At 35.1% G+C, this 12473-nt stretch overlaps 1 protein-coding gene across 2 annotated transcripts in view; it reads right to left on the reverse strand.

The window, feature by feature from the left end:
• Positions 1–1205: 1205 nt before the first annotated feature.
• The window catches only part of ITGB8 (integrin subunit beta 8), a 95462-nt gene continuing 84194 nt past the window's right edge, over positions 1206–12473 (reverse strand). For both annotated transcript variants that reach the window (XM_086397438.1, XM_086397440.1), the window contains 4 exons: positions 10305–10530; positions 8970–9076; positions 5175–5338; positions 1206–5078 (listed from right to left, as the gene is read on the reverse strand). In XM_086397438.1, coding sequence (XP_086253564.1) covers positions 4956–5078; positions 5175–5338; positions 8970–9076; positions 10305–10530 — 620 coding nt within the window. In that variant the 3' untranslated portion in view covers positions 1206–4955. The remainder of the gene's footprint in view (positions 5079–5174; positions 5339–8969; positions 9077–10304; positions 10531–12473) is intronic.

Below are 12473 nucleotides of genomic sequence, written 5' to 3' on the forward strand. Positions count from 1 at the left end.
TATCTGTGGTACAGTGTAAAGTTAGTAAAGACTTTTTTACACAAATCATACATTTCCATCCTTGATGACTGCAGTTTTTTTTTTTTTTAATTGTTGAATAGATGATTTTAACTGAAATAGGCTGTGGAGCTTAGAAACCTGATTAATAGAGATAGTTTATGAAGATAAATTTTTGTGGGAAAGTAATCCAGGTAGATAAAGGAGTAGTGTTGTTACTCTCAGGTATTTCATTGACAGCTGCCCAGATAGCTGAACAATTGTTTCATGTAAGTCAAATAATTTAAATATGCAGTTTTATGAGTCATTACATGGGCTTAAGGTGAGTTTATGAAAGCCAAAGAGAAAAATCAAACAAAAGAATAGAAAGGACATAGAAAAATAAAAATGTAAGAGGACTTTAAGGGAAAATTTCCTTACAACACTGATTGGTTGTATGATACTTTTCTTCTATCATTGACATAAGACACATAAAATGGTTCAAAATCTTAAAATTGCAAAAATTTAAATCTAAATGTGATGATTTTATGTAATATTTTTCCAGTTAATTCTGTTTAAGAGTGAGATGATCACATGAAAGTATTCTTTAGAGAGTAATAGAATAAACATTTGTTAACAAACCTGGGAGAAACTCAGTCATTCTTGTCAGTTAGGTTAGGGTTTGCTGAAGCATAAACAGAAAGTTGAAAGAGCTTTTATATAAAGGTCTGCAGGATCTAAACTCATAATCAGATGGTTAGGCTTCATGTTAAGTGGTAATGTGATTCAGATGTACTGAAAACTGACTTCACGTGTTATCGTACGTGTGTTCTTAAATATTTATATAGAAATGAATGTCTCTATACCCGTGAACATTTAGTTAAAGATGAATTAGTGTAATATTTATTTAAGTAAAATTATAAAAACTGCATCTTAGAGGCCAATAATCACAAGATATATTTCAGAGATGTTAAATTGAAAAGTAGATATCTTAGACTTAATGAAATATGAACATGTATAACCCATAATAAATTGGCCATTGAAGAATTATAAGAAAAAAGGGGAATGATCTGAAAGAATGCTAGTTTCATATTTATTTGAAAATATGTCTCAGCTTGCATTGCATTAAGTGGAGTTCTTAAGGTCAGTATAAATAAGGATAGTTGTAAATTAAATGTTAAGAGTAAATAAAATAATATAATATGCACAAGATTGAACTTCCAAGTATCTGTATTTCATTAGATACTTTTATTAAAATATATGGATCTCAAATCCCTTAAAATTGAAATAAGCTTGAACAGTTGTAAACATTTAAAATTCTCAGTTTTTAATGGGTCTTTGTTTAGGTACATAGATTCAAATGACTTTTAAAATCATTAAGAGATATTTGGAAATGAAGAACTTCATTATATTATTACAGGCAGTTATTTTTCACAATTAGGCTAATTGAACTTGAAGTTTGGGGGCAATCTCTTAGGAAAAGTGAGTAGAAAAAAAATAGGGGTAAGAAAAGGAAGGAAAAGCCATTGAGTTTAACTTATTATAAAGGTATCATAAGGAATATAATTCTATGGAGAAAAATTTTCATAATCCATCATAATTATATTTCAACATTGTATGGATGTCCATTGTCATGCATAAGAATATCTTCAATAGCGATTAAGTGTATATTCAAAATGTTTGAAATTTATTCTTTAGTGGAGTATTGCATCTGATGCATCCACTAATTTTGAGTTTTGACAAATTTGCCTCTAGAGAAATCTATTCTATGTAATCTTAGATTTTTGTATTTGTTTAAACCAAACTAAATTGAACGTTTAGGACATAATCAGAGTTTTAGTGAATTTTTGAGTCTTTCAGAGAATGTCTGTACATAAATATTAATAAATTAAAAAAAGATGCTTATAAATCCACACATATTGCAGTATAAAGATATCCCCAGAGAAGTAAAATTCATACAGTTATATTGTAGTGTATATATGGCCTATTTCTAAATCATGACGTACTTTAGGGCACAGAAATGCTGTCGTACCAAAAGAGTTGTTCAAGTTCTTAACTTCGTTAACCATTTAAAGTTTCACTACTTGTGTTTAATATCAGTGAATCTCAAAAGGCTCCTCTGGTCATATTAGTTGAAATAGGCTTTGTTTACATAAATTATTTAATCTAAGAATACCCTGTTTTCCCTTAACTTTTCATTAATTCTAACTAATCAAATATTAATTATCTCTCACAAGGAAAATATCAATTATTCAAGTAAATATAAGCTCTAAAATCTTTAAGAATTAGATCTTTAAATAAAAAAGGAAAGCACAAGACATCACAAGCATAACTGCAATCACCATCTAGCATCAAACTGCCTATCAGGAAGCTTGTCCCTTCCTATGAGAAGAGACTTGTTTCATTATAAATTAGTGCAAACTAATGAGAGTGTCCAAATATCCATCCCTTTTTTTTAAGGATTTCATTTTATTATCCTCTTTTGGATAATTCAGCCCACATAGACATTAGTTAATGAACCTTGTAATGTTTTAAAAATTCTAAATGTGTCAAAGTTTTCAGTATTTCAATGAATGGATATTTTCCACTTTTTCCTTTGGGGGCTGACAGGTATTCATTTATTTCCTTTTTTAAAAGAATGTAATGTGTGACAGGCAAGCTGCTAAAACAATTATTATGTTATCCTTGGTGATCAAAGGTATTTTACATAAGTGAGTCACAATACTGAATTATGTCAATGCCGCTGATCACTCATTCGGGGAAGGAAATACTGCTCAATTTAGCATCGTAATTGCCTGGCTTCAGGGGATGGCTGATGGAACTACTGTGTCTTTTGGTTCTGGAACAACTTATTATACATTTTTGAATCTTCTTTAGGGTGGATGGGATATAGTCTTCATCGAAATGTAGACATCTGGCACTTTGATTAACTCAAGTGCTGGAAGACAGAAAATCGGGGAAGCTGATTGTAAGAGGACATTTAAAAGGAATTTAAAACAACTTCCTTTGTTGTCATATGCAAAGCTCTGTGCTGTACACAGGACTATTTGACTTCTAGCCAATAAAATCAGAGTGAATAACTCTAAGGATATGGTAGTTGTGATGAAGTTCCTGTTAGGGAAGATAAAAGTTCATCACCTCTGTATCAAGCTCTTGGACTGAGCACTGCACGACCCCAGGGGAAATGCTGTTCACACAGCCTGTGTGAATAGACTTCTCTCTGCTGCTGCTAAGTCACTTCAGTCGTGTCCGACTCTGTGCGACCCCATAGATGGCAGCCCACCAGGCTCCCCCGTCCCTGGGATTCTCCAGGCAAGAAAACTGGAGTGGGTTGCCATTTCCTTCTCCAATGCATAAAGTGAAAAGTGAAAGTGAAGTCGCCCAATCGTGTCTGACTCTTCTCGACCCCATGGACTGCAGCCCACCAGGCTCCTCCGTCCAAGGGATTTTCCAGGCAAGAGTACTGGAGTGGGGTGCCATTGCCTTCTCCGCTAGTTAGGCCATTTTGCAGTCTGTTAGAAGCTGATTAGCAGAAAGACTGGATGCCAACCATGGACAATTCGGTTTGAATTACTTTTTTCTGCTTTGTTTTAGAATTGTCATACTCATTCACTTAAGACTTCAGTAAATCACATTTAAAAATACTTGCCAATTGACTATTTTAAAGATTCAAGAGGTAGTATGACATTGTTCAGTGAGCACTGGCCTGGCAGTAAAATAGTTCTCTTTGAGTGCTGCCACTTAGTCACTGAGGGGTTTTTGAAAAATCATTTGAACTTTCTGAGCCTCAGTTCCCCTGAATAACCACAAGCGTGAATTAGCTTATTTCTAAAGATATTGTCTATTCTTCTCTAATTGTGTATTTTTAGAATTCTGGTGAGTTGGATTGAGGGGATTCAGGGAAAGAATATCCTTAGACTGCTTCAAAGGGCAAAAGTAATATAGCTTAATTTAGTTTTAATTTGAAAAATATTACTATCTGCTTTGAATAAATATTGGAGAAATAACATTCAAAACTGTGGCACTTTGCTTGAGGCAAAGTTTCTAAATATTTTGTGAATTTCAACCTGATGATTAGACAAATGAAGTGGTAAAATAATCCATCCAGTTTACCAGGTAAGAAGATCTAAAACTCTACATCAGCAAACAATGAAGCTGTTCAGATTTTGATGTTACTTGAAGTGTCCCTTATTAAACATTGAACTTTGAAAAATATTCTAATAAAGTGACATTGTATTATTATTAGTTTTTTATGGCAGTAGTAACTTAGCACTTATTAATCCAGTCATCTGTGACATATATAAACTTATCCTGTAAGAAAGAAAACCAAAATATAAAGGCAAAGAGGAAAGACTGTTAGAATTAGTATCCATCTTGTCAAAGAAAACAAACACACATGCATAAAACTACTATTTCAAAAGCAATATCCCTCAAGATTAAGGTTTTATCTGTTTATCTCTTGAACGAATGAAACACTAATCATTTATTCATCTGTCTGGTCTTGTCTGTTCACTGCTGCCAGTTGTTGAAGTGCTTGGCAACATTAGTATAACTGCATTATTCATTTGTCTGCATGTTTGGTGCAGGGATTACGGTAGCCTTGTAGTGACACAATGCCAAAACTATCTCACAGCATTGTCTCTCTGGGAAGTGTACAAATGGTGGGTACCTGTAAAGTGTAGTCAGTGCTCTTCAGATAATCTACATTCTATGCTGATCTAAATAAGTTATATATTACAGTAAAGTGCTACAATGACACTAGTATCAAACAGTAGTAAGACACATTTTTCTCTGAAAAATTCAGCAGCAGTGTGAGTCACATGATGATGAGGATGCTTGTCAGTCTTCATTCGAGTAGACAACCAGCAACTGGCATGATCTAGCAAGTTTGTCTCCTCCTGTGACTTCTAAAATAGTAAATTTTAGGAGCAATTATTTAAAATCCAGTTTCCCATAAGGTACTTTCTTTTTTTATCATTTTAGAAGTTGCACCTGAAAGTTTCATGAGCATTTAATTTGCTAATGTCCATTTTTATTTCTTCAGGTTTTTCACGTCGGTAGGTTACTGCTCTTGTGCAAACACTTTGCAGAATCAACTTGTCCTTGATAAGGAAGAAATATTATCATTAATTAAGAGCCTAAATATTGAAAGTAGACAATAACACACTGATAGTAATTCATTTTTAGAATTCACTGACCTTTTTTGAGGCTGACACCCTGTAATCTGCCGAGGACTTAATTTTATTATTATTCCATTGTAGTATCACCTGTCTAATGATCAGGACTTTAAGCAACCCAATCAAGAATGTGACTATGAAAATGATGAAAAATATTCTCAAGTAGCTTGGACTAGAGAGGCATTCTGTAAAGAAGCAAATAATACATGGTTTAAAAAACTGGAATGAGTAAATCAAAGGATTCTAACAGTAGTATTAGAAATAAATAATGTTTATCATCTCAATTAATAGGATCAGAGATATTTGCAAATCTACATTTTCAAAACGAAGGACTTCCATTGTTGTTGATTCAAAAGTAAACTAATTATTATTACACATTTATTATTCAAGTATTTTTAACAAAAAACTCTCCTTCAGAGAATAGCCACAATTAAGGTATTCAATAAGATTATTTCTTTTCAGCTTGATTCTTGTACTAACTAGAATATTTCCAAATCCTTAACTAAATGTGATTTCAACCACGACAGAGAGAAGGACAGTTTTTGTGGTATGATGTGGATCACTAAGTGGAAAATAGGATATAAGAATTATTTAACAGCTCCATGCATTAACATATGTTTTTCTTGTTATGCTTACTCCTCATTTGTTACACATCAGTAATGGAAAATAAAGTAAACATCTGCAGAAGCTAAAATTAGTACTACTCTCATAGATGAATAAATATTTCCTTTGAAACTGTAGTGTAAGTTTTCATTATTATTACACATAGCTTCTCCAGGAAATGGGAGTGTACAGTTTGGGACAATACCCAAATCTCTTTCCTCGATTGTTATTAATTTATTTTTTACTTGTCTTTTAACTAAATCTATCATATTCTGCTTCTAAAAATACCACTTTTTGTTTTTTAAGAGCAGATAATTACTAGCTGGAAAAGGAAATGCTGTATTAAGAGGGGCAGGCTAGGTCCCTGTTTTAGCACTGGACCTTTGGCAAGCTCTAGTTGGAAAGTCTACAGCCTCTGTGGCTGCCAGAGGTATTACCCTAATCTAAGAGGAACATGGTTGCATAATACACAAGTATTCCACAGAACTCATCAGCTGCCCCACACTCACAGAGTTACCTCCCAGCCTAAAGTGCCATGTGCTTTTCTGCACATTCTCCAGACTTTGGGGACTTCATCTAACTGTCTGAAAGTCTCCTTGAGAAGGCCTTTCGGGAGGCGACCTAACAAGACTTAGAAAAGCAGTCACCCAGTCATGAGTGATTTCTGTTTGAATTCCCCCGGATGACCAAGCATGCTCTTAAACAGCCAAGAATTCAGTAAAAAGGGCAAGGGCTCATCTCCAAGTGGGAAGACTTAGAGCCAGTTTTTTGTTTTTTTTTTTTTCATCATAATATTAAGGTTCCTTGAAAGAAGTGCTAAAAGGAGACTGGAGGACAACTAATTGGAGTAGAAGCACCAAATCCAAGTGTGAGTCCCCCAGTGTTATGGTCTCATACATAGAGAGAATCCAAGATGCTCTATTAAAAGGTGTTACCTTTGGTAGTGCCCAGGTTCGTGACATGCACGCCTTTCATTTCCCTTGGCCAACTTAGAATAGTAATCAGCTAAGGGGGCGCGTGGCTTGATCTCACTTTCTGGCTTCTTTCCTAGTAGGAGTTTAGCCAGGAAAAGCAAAATAACCCTTTAAGTGTGATCAAGTGGATAGATAATAGAGGTGGTTAACAAATGCCCTTTTTCCTCTCCTTGCACCAGAGTTGTGAAGGGGAGGGGAGCCCTCTAGCTATTAATACTAATACATTTTATAAATATTTCTAATGGTTTAGGGTGGAAGACATTTTCAGGATTCAAACCTGTATGCATTTAAAAATTTTTAATTTTGGAGAACCAAAAATTTAGCTCCAGCCATGCCTCTTTTCTTAGTTTAGGTCAAGCAAGGGATTTTCCTAAGGAGCTTTAAGGGAATACATTTTGTTAGCCACACTTAGGTCAAAATAGGTTTATTTACTTAACATAATAAATTACATGTTGACAGTCAGTGCTCTATTTATTAGAAAAGGCACTTGGCTTTTGGGTGTGATTGTTGCAGCCCCATCTGGCAGCACATGGGCTCTTTTCAAATCTAAATTTATTATGGGCTAAGGTTAGTATGGATATCAGGGGAGAGGAAACAAAACTCTGGAGAAAGTTTATTCTTCTGTGCAATCTCTCTAAGACCTAGAATTATTCTTACAGGTTGGAAGAGAGACCAGAAATAATAGTAGCAGTAGGAATGTTCTCAATGAATACATAATTTCAGGCTTCATTTCGAATTCTTATATAGTTTAACATCTTAAACCTGAACAAAAGGAAGGCACTGGCATTTGGGTTCTAGTTAACTTTTGTCCAAAATGGTCTTTGAATGTAGAGTTCACATGTTTCTTTCATTCATGTATCATCTTTTAAATTTTTTTAATGTTCACTGGCTTAATTTACACAGCTCTTTGAGGTTGATATTATTTTCATTTTATAGATGAGAAAACTGAGGCTCAGGGAAATTTTGTAAGATGGTTAATACTGCTTAGCTACTATTAAGAGTATCAGTAAACATGCTTAAGCCAAGGTCTTCAGACTAAAATTTCCATACCATTTCCATTGTGCCATCTTTATATTTATTCACCGTGGAAAAAAAGCTGTGCTCTGCTCTGTTGTGTCTGACTCTCTGCAGCCCCATGGACTGTAGCCTACCAGGCTCCTCTGTCCATGGAATTTTCCAGGAAAGAGTACTGGAGCAGGTTGCCATTTCTTACTCCAGGGGATCTTCCCAACCCAGGGATGGAACCCATATCTCTTGCATCTCCTGCATTGGCTAGAAGATTCTTTACCACTAGGGCCACCTGGGAAGCTCTCATTCAACTCTAGATTATATTTGCATCAGAATGAAAATTATTGCCTTTTGAAGGAAGGAATTGCCTTTTGAAGTTATATACTTCTCAAAAGCAGATCATTACTACCTAGAATTTTTTTTTTTTTTGCATCACCTGAAACATGAAAGTAAATGTTAGTTTCACATGAGGAAGCTTATGACCGGATGCAGGTTTGGGTTGTGGAGGATAATTATGGCTCCATAGACCGGAGAGTTGATGCTTTCGAACTGTGGTGTTGGAGAAGACTCTTGAGAGTCCCTTGGACTGCAAGGAGATCCAACCAGTCCATTCTAAAGGAGATCAATCCTGGTGTTCTTTGGAAGAACTGATGCTAAAGCTGAAACTCCAATACTTTGGCCACCTCATGCAAAGAGTTAACTCATTGGAAAAGACTCTGATGCTGGGAGGGATTGGGGGCAGGAGGAGAAGGGGATGACAGAGGATGAGATGGCTGGAACGCATCACTGACTTGATGGACGTGAGTCTGAGTGAACTCTGGGAGTTGGTGATGGGCAGGGAGGCCTGGCGTGCTGCAATTCATGGGGTCTCAAAGAGCTGGACACGACTGAGCGACTGAACTGAACTGAACTGAGACCTTGTCTTTAAAGGTGAAATGGACTCTACATAGGAAACGCCTATTCTTGGCTCATGAGGTCTCTCAAGAAAATCTGTTTGGTGTAATTCCATGGAGTTGCATAGCATGTGAATTTAGCTGGGTAGTTGAGATGAGAGATCGAACAGTTTAGTCATACCATGGCAAATATCCTCAAACGGTTTTATAGAGTACCATTTCTGGGAGACTGTAAACATTGAAGCAGTTATTTCTTTTTTTTAGGATGGTTGAGCTTTTTGGGAGAACATGGTTCTCTACAGATACTTCAGGACTTTGATTATTAAACTTTTGTTTACCTGATGTTTGGTCCACATAATGCTGTTCTTTGAGAGCACATGAAGTTTTACACCGATCAAGTATAGCTTGAGACAGATTGTGAGGGTGAAGGCATTGCACACAATTCCTATAAGGGGAAATAGAAGTGAAAACGTTTAATTCTTTAAAAGGTTGTAGCTTGTAGTATTTTCTGTAAACAATAAAATGTCCAAATAGGGTACTTTTTTAGGACAGCAGACTTGTTAAACTGGGAAAGAGACCTGTGACATTTATTTGTAATCTTGGCTGAATTTAATACCAAGCAAAATTACATTCTAGCCACTTAAAATATTGTAATGTATAAAATCAACATAATGATATTTTTTGTATTGAAAATAAAATTTCTAGGAAAAGAATAAGATAGTCTTACTATAAAATCAAAAACAAAACCAGCCAGCACAGCTGTTTTAGAAAATGAATATTATGATACTACTAGAAAAATTTTGCAATGAATATACAGTTCAAATTCTGATTGAGTTGACTAGAAATACCTCCATCATTATCTTCCTAATGAGTTACATAACCTCTTATGCATAATTGTGAAAACTGGAGAATATCTTTTAAAAAATGAAAAAAACAAATTGTAAGCCAGTTATATTTTGAGTAGTTGTCTTTGAGCAGTTAATTACTGGCACAAAACAACAATGCTGCCATTATTTAATATAACCTTTTACTTATCCATCACTTCTTTCTAGAGTGCTTCATAGCTACTACTCTTTTATCTTTAAAAGAATAAAAATAAAACAATAATAACAGGTAACATTTATTCTATGATTACTGTGCACCAAGTACAAAAGTTTAGGGCTTTTTTGCATGAACATCTAATTTAATTATTTCACAGAATTATAGCACAGTATTATTATTATCTGCATTTTTGATATCATGAAACTAAGGCGCAGAGAATTTAAACAATTTTGTCCTAGATCAAAAAGCTAATTAATAGTAAGCTGGGAAGCAGCCAGCTCCTAAATCATAACATTGTACATCTTAAACTTACACAAGATTATCCATCAATTACATCTCAAGAAAGCTGGGGGGACAGCCCCACTGAATCTTTATTAACACTGAATATTATTCTTTAAAAAAAAACTTTCAAAAAAGGCAGTGAATACCTAGATAAATTCTCATGCATGATCCAAGATTGGAGTCTAAGTCTTCTAATTCCTAAATTCCTCATTCTGTTCTTTTTTAGCATGATGATAATTTGTCTGGAGAAGATCCAGCAACTTTTTGGTTAAGGTAGGCAAAACAGCAAAGATTCAACATGGCTAAATGAAGGACTGTTTTACGTAGGTTTGGAACCAGAAAACACATACCAGTTTTCACTGCAGCCTGTGTGACATGTGGGACAATGTTCACAGAAACGGCCGATGCTCCTGGGATCAGTGCACTCACACCTGCCACATACACATGTGCCTCTCCCACTACACACTTGGCCCTTTGGACTGACACAGAGCTGGGCAGATGCAGATGGGCACTGGCAGCGATCCCCTTCCCAGCCCCTGAAGCACTGGCATCTGCCGGCCTCACACTCTCCATGCCCTGCAACAAAGATACTCCGAGATCTAAGTTACCGAGATCACTGACTTTGTGAAGCATTTCCAAACATGAATTTCCCTTCCATCCCATGGAAACACACTGACAGTCAAGTGAATGGAAGCAGCATCATTTTCTATTTGTCTGACATAAACAATCCCAGGACTTAGGACTGACTATTTTTAAAGCTGTCCTATTGTAGATAATCTCCCCATGCTAATCTATTGTGCTGACAGTTGTGAATTCTGCCCTGCTGCAGTGGCTGCCCAGCTACTTGAAGGTCACTGTATATTCAGTTCTAAAGTAAAAAGACACAGATATAAAGAAGTAACAGAGGCTGAAGTAATGTTGTCTGATTTGAAATTAGAAAGAAAGGAGTATTTTATGAATAGCTTCCATAATTTTCTCTCCTAGTCGCTCATTATTGCTAAGGGCCTGGGATAACTTTGCATGTCCATTGGGCAAACTCTTCTAAGAGCTTCAGTTCTGCTAGTGCCTTGATTAAAGATGAGATCTCCAGGGAAGTTGAAATAATCCTTTCACATCTTCAGCACATTATGTAGCAGGTTAGTGGTGCATGTCTTAATAAGGTATGTTGTGAAATGTTATTAGGTGGTAAATGAGAGAAAGCAAGAGAGAAATCAGGGTGGTATGTTTGTGCATGTTGGAGTTGAGGAAGAACACTGATTATACTTAGTTAAGTAGGTTTTAGCCTGTAGAAAGTAGCCAAAATTTAATATGTTAATGTGAACTATAAATTTTCAAGAGAGGGTACATTTTCAGGGCTGTATAATGTTTTTCAAGTTTATCTGACCAAAGACTTTTCCTTCCTTCCTTTTTTCCTTCCTTTCTTCTCCCTCCCTCCTCCTTCCCTTCCTTTTCTTTGTTCCCTCAATTTCTGGCTTATGCCCTCTCTCCTTTTATTGTGGAGCATCTTACAGTGTAACTGTTCCATAGCCTCTACTGTTGGATCAGCTCAATTTGTTAACTGTAAAATTAATGATATCCAGGCCAAGCAAATGCCTGCCAGACTCAATTGTCTATATACGGGCTACATGCCTAATACTAGCCCGCTGATCTGTGAACATGTGTTATTATTTTCAAAGGACCTTAGTGAAGAAAATACTTGTCAGCCTACAGTTTGTGGTTATAATTTATATACAAATAATTCAAAGCAGATTCTCAATTTCCTCTGTAACAGTAGTTATCATAGTCATGTAGAAGGACCAATACATTGATTTTTAATATTTTACTGTTAACAGAGACTGGGATTCTCAGTGTCTCAACATTTCAGACTTCATTGAGAGCTTGACAGCTATAGAAAATGATGACCTCAGAATTCTTTCTCTTCCCTGTCCCAATCAGTTTTAGCACTGAAAAACTTAGACAATAATTATGGGTTTATTCTAAAGTCATCTATAACCCCTTCTACCTAGATGCCAAGTACAGCTGAATAAATTTTTTAGAATATAAAATATTATGTGCATAAGATATAAAGGAAATTTTCCATCCCATGTTTATGTGAAATAGGGCACATTTTTTATTTATACAAGAATAAAAACGTATTTTGTGTATGTTTATTACTTTCCATAAGCTTACTACAATGAAATATTTCATGTTATCAATAATTTAATATTTGCTTACCAAAATGCAAACATTAAAAAGGTACTTTAATAATAAAAGGATTTAGTACACTACCATAGAAAAATTAATTAATTAAATAAGTATTTTGCATTAATTTTCAAATGTTGCATATATTTTCTAGAATTTAACCTCTAGGTGGCAGTAAACTGAATTAGCCAAAACATACTTTTGATATTTTTTGTTTTAAATTATTTCATTTTAAATTTTGGTCTGTATGTGGCCTCTGGACTAATCTTGATTTTTTTATAAAACCTGTATTTTCTTGAAGAGTACTGTCCTTTGACAATTCTGTTGCTGGTATTCCA

This window comes from Bos grunniens, chromosome 4, assembly GCF_055505025.1.
Source record: "Bos grunniens cultivar Pamir isolate PY7600 chromosome 4, Bosgru_T2T1.0, whole genome shotgun sequence".
NCBI classification, from domain to species: Eukaryota; Metazoa; Chordata; class Mammalia; order Artiodactyla; family Bovidae; genus Bos; species Bos grunniens.